Here is a 14,429-nt window from a genome sequence, read left to right as displayed (position 1 = left end):
AGGGTGCAAAGGAGAGTGAACAGCAGCAAAGCTCTGGAGATTAATGACTACCCCCACAAGCAAGCACGGATATTTGTCACCCAAGTCTACAAAGAAAGGGCACCATCTGACAAAACAATAGTGAATAGGCTTTGTAAAGCTTTCACAACTTTGATGTGTAAATAATGCAGGGAAGCTGCATTCCTGGCCTTAAAAGGTTTAAATCCTTTCACTTTAAAATATATTTTGTTTTAGAAAGAAAATATTTAAATTGTCCGGTCCTGGGAGTTATTACCAAAAACTGCAAAATTGATGCCTGCATGTTCTTCAGTCAAAGGATAACTGAGCAGAATAATACCTAGAGCCTGTGTCTTATTGACTACAAGTCTAAGCATAAGAGATATTTGCCCCTAAATGCTCATATGCTAAACGCAGAGGCTGTATAAACTTGGACCCGGTGTTTTACTCTTGCTCTCCCTTTACTCTCTGAACACTGCTTAAAACAAGACCACACTGACCTTGTACTTGTGTATAAGTACAATTATGAAAATCCTTTTCGTAAGTCAGCGGTTTCCAAAGACAAAGCCGTGTCCCTAGGTGATGGCCTATAAATTACTATAAATAAGAACAGAAATCCTAGCTTCAGGCCATTTTCCATTGTTTCAATCTGCAACAGAAATGGTTACAAAGCAGACCTGTGAAGCTAAAAATCTGAGAAAAATCAACTAAACAGGGGCTTCTAAGAGAGACTAGAGTACCTGAGTATCCTTGGTAGGTTCTGCGTCAGAGCTGGCACACCGGTAGAAATAGAAAAGTGCACAAGCAGCAAAACAGAGAGAGATACTAAGATAGCAGAATTAATGACCACCGCCCCGCCAACAAAGCCAAACACAAACAGCAGCATGCATCCAGGACTCATGGCGCTGTGCTGGCATGGTGAAACACCCGAACCAGGAGGCCTACACGGGGGCCAAAGGGATATCTTTGTAGTGAGGATCTGTCATTCAGCTGCTGCCACAAAAACAATGCCATCAGCAGCAGCTTTCCACTCCATCCTGCAGCAGCCCCGAAGCGATGACGTCATCCTGCTCTCCCCTCCCCACCGCACAACCATAGAGCTGCTGCTCCTAGCATTTATGCAGCAATCTAGAGCGACAGCCAGCCTATTAACTATTTTCCTCTCCGCTGAGAGTCCTGGCTTAGCTCATTGGCTACAGTGCTTGGGAGATCTACATAATTTATTCACACTCCTCCATCAAACACCAGCCTAACCCTTTCAAACACGCCTCTGTACACAAAAAGGACTTTAAACCAGTTATACAGGAGAAATGAAAATCTTTCAGCACTCCCATGAATCAGAAAAATTTAAACCTAGTATAATCTCCATTAAGTATTACAAAACAATCAAAATACCTCGGTATGCATATGCTGCTTATATGGTATGGCTCACGATTTACCTTTTCAACAGTGAGGGCTGTTTCTATTTTTCTATGCTATTCTCTCCTATAGCATTCCAACCATAGTAGAGAGCTTTTTGAATCAGCCTAACTATTGTTCCAGGATTAAAGAACAGAGAGAAACAGAAACAAACAGATTATTTCGATTTTTCTCAAGGCAAAATGTTTAACAAAGCTTACCTAATTCTACTATGAGCTGTGGACTCTAGTTGATCACTCCCTGAGAGCTGATGAAGTTTTGTTCTTTCTAAGTGTTCCATATAATTATGGATCATCTATTTTGAAGAAAGAAAAAAAATATGCAAAATTTTAAGGCTAATATCTGGAATGAAAACAACAAGGGAAACATTTTTGTAGAAACTTATTTACCAGACTACCCACAGTTCTATGTAAAAGATTATTAAGTATGAAAAAAATTTTAATGGCAAAGGAATATGCAAATGCTTACATTTAGGGATGCTGCTATCCAAAGAAGTAGCCATCACGTTGCTTAGCATAGCAAAAACCTTTTTTTAATATGTGATGTTACCAAAAGATATAATTTTGACATAAATACCACAAGTTAGGATACAGATGTTGTGGAGGCAGTGATAAGAGATCACTGATTAAAAATAATAGAGGGCATCTGAGAAATCCATGCACTAAACTGGGAAACAAAAAAGAAATTAATGTGAAACTTGAGAAGAAACTGTACCCTTCCTTATGTGGTGATCTTTTCCCATTTTACAAAGAACTCAGAGTATTATCACTTTCAATTTAATTTAATTAAGTAATTTAATTTAACTTAATACCAGGATGTTTATTTCTTGTGTTTACAGACTTCATTGAAAGGATGCTAAAATATTTTCTCTTTTGTTTGATTGTTAATTTATTGGTATCACTGTTTGATGTAATCATCTATAATAATAGCAAGGTAAATGAAAAATCACAGCATTTTGATTTTAAATCTTGGATAAGGAGCCATAAGATAGACAACTGAATATGTTCAAGAGTATCAAGTATATAAACTGCCAAGAAATCCAGTATTTCTATTTAATTTTTGGTCATCTACAGTTTCACTTTTAAGAAACCTAAATCTGGGGTGCCTGAGTGGCTCATTGGTTAAGCAACCAACTCTTGATTTCAGCTCGGGTCATGATCTCACAGTTCCTGAGATCAGGTCCCGTTTTGGGCTCCACACTGCCAGCGTGGAGCCTGCTTGAGATTCTCTCTCCCTCCTCTGCCCATGCACAGTCTCCCTCTCTCTCTCTCAAAAATAAATACGCTTTGAAAAAATTTTTAAAAAGAATCCTAAACCTGGCATTAAAACATGTAAAATGCAATTTTAATCATAAACTCAAAAGGCCTTTGCTAGATACTAATGTGCTATGAATAAGAAAAAATGAATTTAAAGGAAAAAAAAAAAGGTATGTTAGCAATCTAAAGGAATGTAAATTTGAAAAGTAAACAAGAAAAGGTTACTGTCTTTCTGAGGACCCCTTGAATTCTTAAAATTTGAATGTTCTTTGAATGCTTGAAAGCATGAAACAGCTTTGTAAGCTTCTAAACTTTAGCTGTTATGATCATGGATTTCATCTCAACTATAACAAAATATGCGCTGTAGCACATTAAAAAGATAACTATTGAAAGAAAAGAGATTTTGAACAAATTTATAAAATTTCTGTTTAGATTTTTTTTAATGTTTATTTTGGAGAGAAAGAGAGAAAACAGGGGAGGGACAGAGAGAGAGAGAGAGAGAGAGAGAGAGAAGGAGAGACACAGAATCTGAAGAAGGCTCCAGGCTCTGAGCTGTCAGCACTGAGTCCAACACAGGGCTCAAACTCAAAAACGGCAAGATCATGACCTGAGCAAAGTTGGATGTTCACCCAACTGAGCCACCCAGATGCCCCAAGTCTACAAAATTTTTAAAAAGCACGTTTTATTGGGAAATTTTTACTTGGCATGCATGTACAAAAATTAAGAAATATGTAAATCAGTTTGAAAGTATTATTTACTTCAAATAAACAAAAGGCCGAACTGATGCATGAATTAAGCAAGTAATCTGTCAAATCAAACATTATAAAAGAATTAATCAGGGATTAATTGGGTGGCTTAGTCACTAGAGCATCCGACTCTTGATTTTGGCTGAAGTCCTGATCTTGTGGTTCGCGGGATCAAATAAGAAAAAATATTGAGGAAATTAATCAGCTGCTTCCCAATTAAGACTAGTCTAAACAAGAATTATTTCGGGCAAAGAAAAACTAATGTAGAATTACAGGGATATGGTATATGGAAGCATTTTTTTTTTTTTTAAGTAGACATTAGGTTCCATCCAGAGCCCAAAGCAGGGCTAGAACTCATAACCCTGAGATTAAGACCTGAGCGAGATCAAGAGTAGGACACTAAACTGAGCTACTCAAACACTCCTGAAAGCAATTTTTAAAGTTTTAAATTTAAACACACTTTCCATTTTTTAACATTTTATTTTTTAGAGAGAGAGCACAAGTTGGGGAGCAGCAGAGGGGGAGAGAGAGAGAGAATCCCAAGCATGACCTGAGCTGAAATCAGGAGTCAGACATTCAACTGACTGAGCCATCCAGGCACCCCCTTTTCTATTTTAAATGTACAGATTTTTCTCTTTAACCTCATTTAAGGAACATACTTGCAGAAATACAGTTTATGATTCTGTGTCAGCACATCAGAAATAATGAACTGTTTTCTTTTTGTATCACAATGAACTTTAAGGAAAAAAAAAAATGAAACTAATATAACAAAGTGATGATTGGGCCAAATACGTAACAACTTAAATTTTCAAAAGATTTTAGAAAACCTAAGTTGAATTCTTATATACCAGAGAGTAATCATACGCAACTGATTAACTCAGATGAAAGAATCTGTTTCCCTAAGCATTCAGATGACGAAAATAGAAACCTCCCCTAGACTGCCTTTAGAGTAATCTATTTATTCAATATAGAAAAATAAAAATTATAAATGCAAAGACAGAATCCATTCTACCCCCGCCCTCAAATAGTCCATTCTATGGATTGACTCTTAAATGATTAAATTTAAATAGTTTTTCATTTATACCATGTTGAATTATTTGTTTATACATAATGTTGAATTCTAAACCTTCTTCAAGACTGACCCCTTCTTCAAATGATATATCCCAGATATATTAGGTATTCTGTATAAAGTACAGAATAATAACAAAATGGCAGCTAACATTTATTGAGCACAACTCAGTCAGTGCATTTACAGCTACTGTTTCATTTAATCCTCACAACAATATTACAGTTTTATAAACTCCAACTTACGGTTAAAATAACTTGCCCAACCAATTTGACCACCTAGTTAATGATCAACTGTGTGCTAACAGCCATTAGCTAGTTGGCTTTAGGGCCAAAACTCAGGTCCCTCTGACACAGTGGACTTAAGAAGTTAAGCATTACAGGACTGGTTTTGTATTTGCCCTTTTAGTCAATTTCCTAGGCAGGCAATAAGCTCATTGTTCTTTCTTCCTCACACCCACAAGAAAACCCCACACCCTAAAGCATTTCCTGACATCTGAAATAAAATATGCACTATATTCTGTAAATGCACCAAAAAAGTAGAAAAAATAAACTGCACATAAAAATCTTGATTCTAATTACAGGGCTTCACAATATAGCTCTGTTTAAAAAAAAAAAAAAAAAAAGTGAGTGGGAGGGTAGGATCAGTGCTGCCAGACAGAAGAGAGAGGTAAGAAAGTAAAAGAAGACATGCTTTAGATAATCTACTATTGGGTCCACTGGCCCTATCCCTCCTAATCTCATTAGCTGTAATTCTCCATTTTCTCAGGTAAACACAGTAATTCACACATATTCAGAAGTCCATTCAGCAACAAACAATAGGGAGTCATGAAGAAGGATCCCAAGCACACTGTCTGGAAAATCCTAAATCCCCACCACATAGAAACATCACTACCGAGGTTGACTGTCATCTTGATCTTGGCTAAAACTGAAAAGTAAGGCAGTAAGCGAGGTTTTGGAGACAAGTGGCATGTATTCCTCTAATCGTGTTGTCGTGAATCTCTCCATATGCAGCCCAAGAATCATAGATCTATACCTGCAAAGCCACTATTCTTAAAGTTGTTGCAATGCCATAAGGCAAAGAGGCACAGAAAAATTTCTAGTGTTTTTAACATTTATATGTTCCATACCTAAAAGTGTTATTGAAAATTCAGGCAGGGGCACCTGGGTGGCTAAGTCAGTTAAACTTCTGACTTTGGCTCAGGTCATGATCTCATGGTTTGTGAGTTCAATCCCCACATTGGGCTCTGTCCTGACAGCTTGGAGCCTAAAGTCAGCTTTGGATTCTGTGTCCCCTTCGCTCTCAGCCCCTCCCCTGCTCACGCTCTGTCTCTCTCTCTCAAAAATAAGTAAACGTTAAAAAAAATTTTTTTAATAAAAAAATAAAAGAAAATTCAGTCAACAGGGGCGCCTGGGTGACTATGGTTTCGGCTCAGGTCATGATCTCACCATTTCGTGGGTTTGAGCCCCACAGTGGGCTCCATGCTGACAGCATGGATTTTCTCTCTCTCTCCCTTTCTCTCTGCCCCCCCCCCCAACTCTGTCTCTGTCTCTCTCAAAATAAGTAAATAAACCTAAAAAAAAAAAAAAATAGAAAGAAAGAAAGAAAGAAAGAAAGAAAGAAAGAAAGAAAGAAAGAAAGAAAGAAAGAAAGATTGATTGATTCAGGCAACAGAATATGAAGACATAGGTTCAAATCCAGCCACATACTAGCATGGAATTTGGAACAAATCACTTCATATTCCCTTTCTAAACTTCAATCTGTAAAGTGGGGTGGATGATGGGAGTTTGGCCACAGGATGAAATAAGAATGCATTTAAACACTCCCTGATGTAACACCAGAGTTCAAGTTTTGGGTAACTAATATAAGAGTATGTACGCATGTGTCCCAAGTGCCTCACAATTACTTAATGTTTTTATTTCCTCCACTGCCCTCTTGAAGGCAATATCTTCTTTTAAGTATATTCAGTAATTGGTACAAAATTTTTGATTTGTTTAGAAAGAGCAGTTATTCACGTTATAAAAAGAACCATAGGAGATTTCTCTTAGGCAGAAAACAAGGTATTTGATAAAAGTGCTATTTATTTATTTATTTTTTTAAGTTTATTTGAGAGAGAAAGAGAGAGAGAGAAGAGGAGGGGCAGAGAAAGAGAGAGAGAGAATCCCAAGCAGGATTGCGCTGTCAGCACAGAGCCTGACGTGGGGCTCAATCTCACAAACCCTGAGATCATCACCTGAGCCAAAATCAAGAGTCAGACTTTTAATCAACTGAGCCGCCCAGGCACCCCAAAAGTACCTTAAATTTAAACAATTCTTTTATGTGAGCATAAAAAAGGTTACCTTAGTTGCAAGTGATAATAAAAAAATAAGGTTAAATCCTTCAAACTTCCTTTCCCTGAAGGTTTCCAGAATTTACCTTCAGGATATCTAGTTCATTATCATAGAAAGCTATTTTTAATTGCTAAATTAATAATGGCATTTCTAGTACAGATGTGCAAACACAGGAAAATGTGGTCTAAGGCAGACAGACCCATATTTCAGAGCAGCTACATCTGTGTTACATAAGCCTTCCTGAGGGCAGAGCAAAATAAGAGGAGCCTATCAGGGCAGAGGAAAAGAAGTTGCTTATGATTGAGGGAGGGGACCCCGTGGGGAAAGCTGTGTGCTACATGTGAAACCTGTCTTAGACACTGGACCGGCCCAACTCTAACTTGGTATTTAAGATCTTCCTGAGATCTCTTTTTCTTCCTAGAGTGTCATTCTCTGAAGGAATAGAGAAATAGGAAACTTATTATATCTTTTCATTAGAAGTTAAGATGTCAGACTTTTTTCTGTAGGAACATATCTTCACTTTTATTAAATAAATGAGAAAAATATGAAATTTCACTTCACAGTAATTTTTTTAAATCATATATTCATTTTATACATACTTCAATTTAACAATCCTCAATCATTACACAGGTTAGAACGTCGACAAGAAAACAAAATGATTGTTCATTATTCATCACTACGATTATCTGTGGCAATAAACATATTCCCCCAAACATATTTCTATTTTTTAAAGTTTATTTATTTTATGAGAGAGAGAGAGAGAGGGAGACAGCGCACATGTGTGCTGGAGAGGGGCAGAGAGAGAATCCTAAGCAGGCTCCATGCTGTCAGCACAGAACCCGACATGGGGTCCAGTTCCACGAACCCCAAGATCATTACCCGAGATGAAATCAAGAGTCAGCTGCTTCACTGCCTGAGCCAGTCAGGCACCCCCAAACATATTTCTAATTATAGCACTGATGAGCACTGCTGGTTGTTCAGGCACTGGTCTGGTGTAAAAAGAACCAACAAGATTACCCATCAACTGGTTTTGAGTAGTCTTAGTATCCACCAAATGTCATCTTATTAAATGTGGGTATTTTTCACACACTGAAAAGGCTGCTGCTTAAGCTATTCCTGTCTTCTCAGGGCTCCACGGTTCCAGCCCTCTGGTTCCAGCCCTCTGTGGCCAATCTTTTCCCTCCATCACTGAGTATCAATTCTTCATGTGTGGCTACGAAAACTAAAATCGTAATAATCAAACCTCATATGTCAGAAATTCCATCCCCTCCTCAAGAAAGTATTAAGCACATTATTCCAAAGCAAATGAAACTGGACGCAGTGGGGTTTTATCTTCCTTAAAAGCAACAATATAGGTTCCCACCTATAGGCAGGCAGGCTAAGAGATCACAAACTAGTGAAAGAAAAATGGAAGCTGAAAATTGGAACCATCTGCATCTTGGGAGAGATTTCGATGAGAAAGGGGAAAAAAAGAGGGTTACTTTTTTCATATAACCAACAATGCTTGAGTCTATGAAAAGTCTATTTTATTGAGGCTTGTGAACCCCAGACTGACCATGAAACACAAAAATCATTTCCATGTTAAGGAGACTGTAACAACAACAACATATGAAAGGCTGACAGAGAATCATAAAAAGGTTAAAAAAATGCTCAGGTACATTTTCTTATTTGCTTTGGAGAGATTATGTGCTAAAGTTATTAATTTAAAATAATGAAATTTCATGCAGAAAACCTGTTTTAGAGTCATTCACCATTTGTGTTCATGTTATTTGTTATGAGCTTAGTGCAAATAAGTCCTTTATACTGGATTACAAACACAGAAACTCTTACCAATAATTTACCAATCCATCATATCCCAACCGGTAACAAATTAATTCTGTCATATTAGCATCATGTAGACTTTTTATTATGCACATATTAGCCAGCCAAAGAAACAACTATTGGAACTGTCAATAATTGCATTATTCTGTGGCACACTAATTCACATGAAAAGTTAATTCCAGATTAAAAAAAAAAACAAAAAACAATAAAAGTCAACATTTGGTAATGAGGTAAATACTACAGGAAACTTAATGTTTTCTGGACATAATCCCCCCAAAATTATACCAGCTCACTTTCAAAGAAAAATCAAGACATAACTTCTAAGGTTAATTGCTTTATTTAAATATTAGCATGATAAGAACCCAGAAACCCACCTCAGTGTGTCTCTGATGTAATGCATTATATTCCTTCTTCAGTTCTGCTTCTCTTTCTTCAAGTCTGCTAACTGAAATTAAGATACATATATTTAATCAGAACAAAATATAAGAAATTTACTTGAAAATCCCATCTCTAAAGCCTGGAACAGATTATCCCTAAGTCTTAGCAACTTTAGGACTCATTGCTTCTCAAAATCAAGCTCATTTCACCATCCTTGATAAATAAAACTTTCAGGTACGGGGAATAAACTGGCTTTAAAAAAAAAAAAAAGCCCCTATGGGGCGCCTGGGGGGCTCAGTCTGTTAAGCATCTGACTTCGGCTCAGGTCATGATCTCATGGGTTCGTGGGTTCAAGCCCCAAGTCAGGCTCTGTGCTCAGACCCTGGAGCCTGCTTCGGATTCCGTGTCACCCTCTCTCTCTTCCCCCCCACCCCCGCTCTCTGTCTCTCTCTCTCTCTCTCAACAATAAATAAATGTCAAAAAAAAATTTTTTTAATTTAAACATCAAATTGCTTCTCCTAATATACAGATGTTTATAAAGTCATCCCACGTACATAAGTTTTCAACATGATACAGAATTCTCTTTCAAAAGTACTTTACAAATCCCCTCATAGAAGTTTTAACTTCTATGGTCCCAAATCATTGATTTCTAACATTATTCAAGCTCTTTTCCACTACTGAGCAGTATGCGAAATCATCATCGTTTACAAGTACTTTTTCTGCTTCAGGTCTTAATTTCAGGGACTCATCTTCTTTTATTTAGCTCCCCCTGCTGGAGTTTGTGCGTGGCACTGATTTGGGGCAGTGCTCACAGAGTACATCTTTACAATACTTTTTTTTTTTTTTTTTTTTTTAGATCCTGAGATATAGAATATTAGGACAGGATTTCATAGGAAATAATGGTATCAGCCAGGATTGATTCTGAGAGAAGGTGGAGTTCAAGCAGGACCACAAAGAAATTAAATTCCAGTATTCAGGACAGATGGTGATGAGAATGTACGTACGGGCACCGTTACCACAGAGAAGGGGACCCAAAACCGCGATGGTGGCGAGGCAGAGGGGAGACTGGCCAGCCCAGAGCAGCCCGTACTAGCTAACGAGCAGCGAGGGACAATCTGATGGGGAAAAATAAAGCTGGTGCCACAGGAGCTTGTCAAGATACTCGTTTAAGTCCGTTTAAAAGACAGATTAATTGGAAATGTTCTGGTGTGAGGGAGGGTCAGCAAGCTGCAGACACGCAAGGCCACTCGGAAGCCGCGGCCTGTGACCGAGGCAGATGGCTGTCTGAGTAACTACTACGAACCAGAATAGTGCACGCACGAAATGTTTGCCTGCACCAAATGTTCGTTCACACGGCGCACCCCGAACAGCGCCTAACTTATGCTGCCAGGACCCTCATCTCTGGTTTGTGTGTTTTTACTTGCCACCTTTGTTTGAATATCTTGAAAATGTCATTAATTAGAGAAACTGTAGGCCTGTGGCTGAAAGCAATGATAAGCAAGCTTGTAATGCAGAGGTATTGTGATAGCACAGTAGATATCGAAACCATAATAATTTTTAGTGCTGCTTCTGTGATTTTCATTTACACACAGGAAATCCAAGCAAATTATAGATATTTAGTTACAATTTCAAAAATATAAAATGTAAATGTAAAAATGCAAAAAATGTTAAAAAAATGTAAAAAATGTAAATGTTTTCTACTATTTTTTGTCAATTAAATTGATCTAAAACCTTAAACCTGAGACTACTGGGTGAACCTTAATCTTTTTTTTTTTTAAGTTTTTATTTATTCTGAGAGAGAAAATGAGACAGCCCATGTGGGGGAGGGGCAAAGAGAGAGGGAGAGAGAAAATCCCAAGCAGGGTCCTCACTGTCAGTGCAGAGCCCAATGCGGCACTCGAACCCACGAACTGTAAGATCATGACCTGAGCTGAAATCAAGAGTCAGACAATTGACCGACTGAGCCACCCAGGCGACCCAAACCTTATCTATTTTTAAGTGTTCATCTGTGTTTATCAAGATCTTCTTGGTATTGTGCAACAAAACTAAAATTGGAGGTTGAGTCTGAAGTAAAATTTCAACTATCATTCATCCATAAACTTCTAGTTTAAATTTGTGCCCAACAGTACAGCCTCATTATTTTCATCAGCTCACTCGACATGAATTCATAAAACAGATTGATATCAGCATCACCACCACTACTAATAGAAGCTAACATTTTATAGTGCTTATTACGGACCATGCACTGTCCTATGTGCTTTCTATACACAAATTTATTTGAGCCTGACATGAACCTTCTGATGAAGTATTAATACTACGTTCATTTTGGAGATGAGAAAACTGAAGCAAACAGAGGTTAAGCAACTTGTCCGAAGTCACACACAGTTAGTAAATGGCAAAACTAGAAGATTCCTAATGGAGGAGTCTGGGTCCAGAATCTGTTTTTAATTACCATGCTATGTTGCCTCTCAAGAAATACTCCTTTTAATCTGTTCATATATCGGAGACTACTTTAAAATTTCACTTGGGGGAAAATTGTATAGACACTGCTCCTTTGGCTTCAAACAAAAACACCCTCCATTCTTATGGAAAGAACCTAGTCACAGACACTATGGCTGAAAGGTATCAAACCGCCAAGAAAAATACGGCTCTAACTTTATTAATCATCAGGGAAAAGCATATTAAAACCAACATGTAACACAGTCGTTGCATGCCCATCAGAACAGCTAAAATGAGAAACACGATACACCAACTTCTGGTAAGAATAAGGAGCAAGGTGGGACTCTCATATACTGCTGTGGGAATAAAAACTGGTAGACCCGATCTGAACACTGTTTGGCAAGATTTGATAGAGTTGTCTATTTGCCAACCCCGTGACAAAACAAGTTCATTGCTAGGAAATGCATAAGGCATTTTTTAAAAAAATTGTTTAATGTTTATTTTTGAAAGAGAGAGAGAATGCAGGTGAGGGGCAGAAAGAGAGGGAGACAAAGGATCCAAAGTGGGTTCTGTGCTGACAGCAGACAGCCTGATGCAGGGCTCGAACCCAAAAACCGTGAAATCACGACCTGACCCCAGGTTGGACGCTCAACTGACTGAGCCACCCAGGCACCCCCAACCTAAAGGCATTTAAAACAATGCTCGAAGCAGCATTATTTGTAATAATCCAAACCTGGAAAACAACCCGAATGTCCATCAACAGCAGAATGGATAAACATTCCTGTACTGGAATACTATTCAACCCTGAGAATGAAGAACTCATTTGCACACATCATGGATGAATATCACACACACGAGACTGAGGGAAAGAAGGAGAAGCGAAAGAATACAAAGTTCAAAGACACACTGAGCTAATCTGAAATTAATCTGAAGTGTCAGAAATCAGGGTAGTGGTTACCTTTGGGGAGGAGTTAGTGACCTGATTAATTTACTGTGTGTACAATCCCACCCTACCCTAGTCCAAATACAATGTACACCTACTCACATAGGTATTTTCTTTGACTTCAATACTCATTATTCTCTATGTTATCCAACAACTTCTGTGAGTTCAACATCTAGCAGAGGATTTAAACAGACTATTCAGAACCATTACAAACAAATTGTGCCAATTTTCCATTAAAATGTATAAGGAGAGGTGCCTGGGTGGCTCAGTCAGTTAAGCGTCCAATTTCCGCTCAGGTCATGACCTCACCATTTGTGAGTTCAAGCCCCACACTGGGCTCCGTGCTGAGAGCTTGGAGCTTGCTTTGGATTCTGTGTCTCCCTCTCTCTCTGCCCGTCCCCCACTCATGCTCTGTCTCTCTCTCTCTCTCTCTCTCTCAAAAATAAACAAACATTAAAAATTTTTTTTTTTTTTTTTTTAATAAATAAAATGTACAGGGATATGGGGAATGCCTGGGTGGCTCAGTTAGTTAAGCGTCAAACTCTTGGTTTCGCTCAGGTCATGATTTCACAGTTCCTGAGTTTAAGCCCCGCAACAGGCTCTGCATTGACAGTGCAGATTTTCTCTCTCTCTCTCCCTCTCTCTCTCTCTCTCTCTCCCTCTCTCTGCTTCTCCCCCACTCTCACTCTCTCTCCCTTTCTCAAAATAAATAAATAAACTAAAAAAAAAAAAAGTATAGGGAGATGAGCAAAATGTTACCAGAATGGAGAATTATAAAAAGAAAGAAAGAAAAAAGATGGGCATCATGGGGAAATACATTGGAATCACCCACTTGAAGGTCATATTGGTGATATCTAATAAAAAAAGCGATGTATATATCCTTTGACTCAGCACTACTACTCCTACTTACCCCTACAGAAGCACAGCAAAGCCCAAAGATGTGAAAATGGATGTTCCATGCAATACATTTTATAACAACTCCCAAATTGGAACCAAATTTGTCATTAGGTGGTTGGTGATGTGAATTATAATAATCATACAATGGACACGACGTGGTGGCTTTGCTACTTCCTAGCTATGTTACCTTGCGTATATCAATCTCTCTGGGCCTTAGTTTCCTTACTTATACTCGACAAATAATGATAGGACATTAGAGCTGGTATCAGGAATAGCACCTGGCATACATGTGTTTTTCAAATTCAGCAAAGGTACTGTTAAAAGGAATGCGCTGTATATACATGTGCTGACATGGGGTGGTGCCTAGAACTGAACGGAAGGGTGTTGAATGTACATTGCTATATCTTAAAATAAAAAATAAAGGTGGAATCCTCATCCAATAGGATTGGTATCCTTATAAAAGCTCTTTTTCCCCATACATGCAAAGAGAAAAGACCATATGAAGACACAGAGAGAAGGCAGCTATCTGCAAGCCAAGGAGAGAGACCTCAGAAGAAAGCAAACCTGCCAACACTTTGATCTTGGACTTCCGGCCTCCAGAACAGTAAGAAAATAAATTTCTAGGGTATTTTGTTGTGGCAGCCCTAGCAGAGCAATATAGGAAACGAAGCATCAACGTCACCTTGGAAAGAAGCTTGAAGTTTGTACAAGTGATGTGGACAGAGCTGGGCTTAAAGCTTACAGAAACAGGTCCTCACTGGTTTGATGGCAATTTGCTTATCAATGTTGGTTTGGCTTTGTTGCAGCGTATTACTACTTAACAACAAGACCCTGTGAAAGGAGATATAAAACCCCAGTATACCATGATTGCCAGAGATTTCCTACATTTACCTTAATGAACATGACTATTATTGAAACTGGCTTAGCTTCATCTATAAATATTCCTTAGAAGTCCTATTAATCATTTTGCTCTCCCTTAAACATTTTGGATTATCCCTATCTATACTTTCTTAAGCCTCCGCCCACAGTTTTCTAGCCCATTCGGGTTTCTGCTTAATTGATTTCCATTTGACATCACATTCTTACTTTTGCCTCAAAAATAACATGTGATTATCAACCCATTTTCTAACCACCTCT

At 38.2% G+C, this 14,429-nt stretch overlaps 1 protein-coding gene across 13 annotated transcripts in view; it reads right to left on the bottom strand.

Annotated features, from left to right (window-relative positions):
• Positions 1–14,429, bottom strand: part of SPAG9 (sperm associated antigen 9) — a 132,241-nt gene that overhangs the window by 71,905 nt on the left and 45,907 nt on the right. For 6 of the 13 annotated variants that reach the window (XM_045488367.1, XM_045488369.1, XM_045488364.1 and 3 more), the window contains exons 3-4: positions 9,010–9,080; positions 1,617–1,711 (exon numbers count right to left, since the gene is read on the bottom strand). In XM_045488367.1, coding sequence (XP_045344323.1) covers positions 1,617–1,711; positions 9,010–9,080 — 166 coding nt within the window. Of the gene's footprint in view, positions 1–737; positions 1,103–1,616; positions 1,712–9,009; positions 9,081–14,429 lie in introns of those variants that run through there. The other 7 variants (XM_045488373.1, XM_045488372.1, XM_045488371.1 and 4 more) reach the window with 3 other exon arrangements.

This window comes from Leopardus geoffroyi, chromosome E1 (assembly GCF_018350155.1).
Source record: "Leopardus geoffroyi isolate Oge1 chromosome E1, O.geoffroyi_Oge1_pat1.0, whole genome shotgun sequence".
NCBI lineage: Eukaryota > Metazoa > Chordata > Mammalia > Carnivora > Felidae > Leopardus > Leopardus geoffroyi.
Note: the sequence above shows the minus strand (reverse complement) of the source record. Positions and strands in the feature narration are given on the sequence as shown.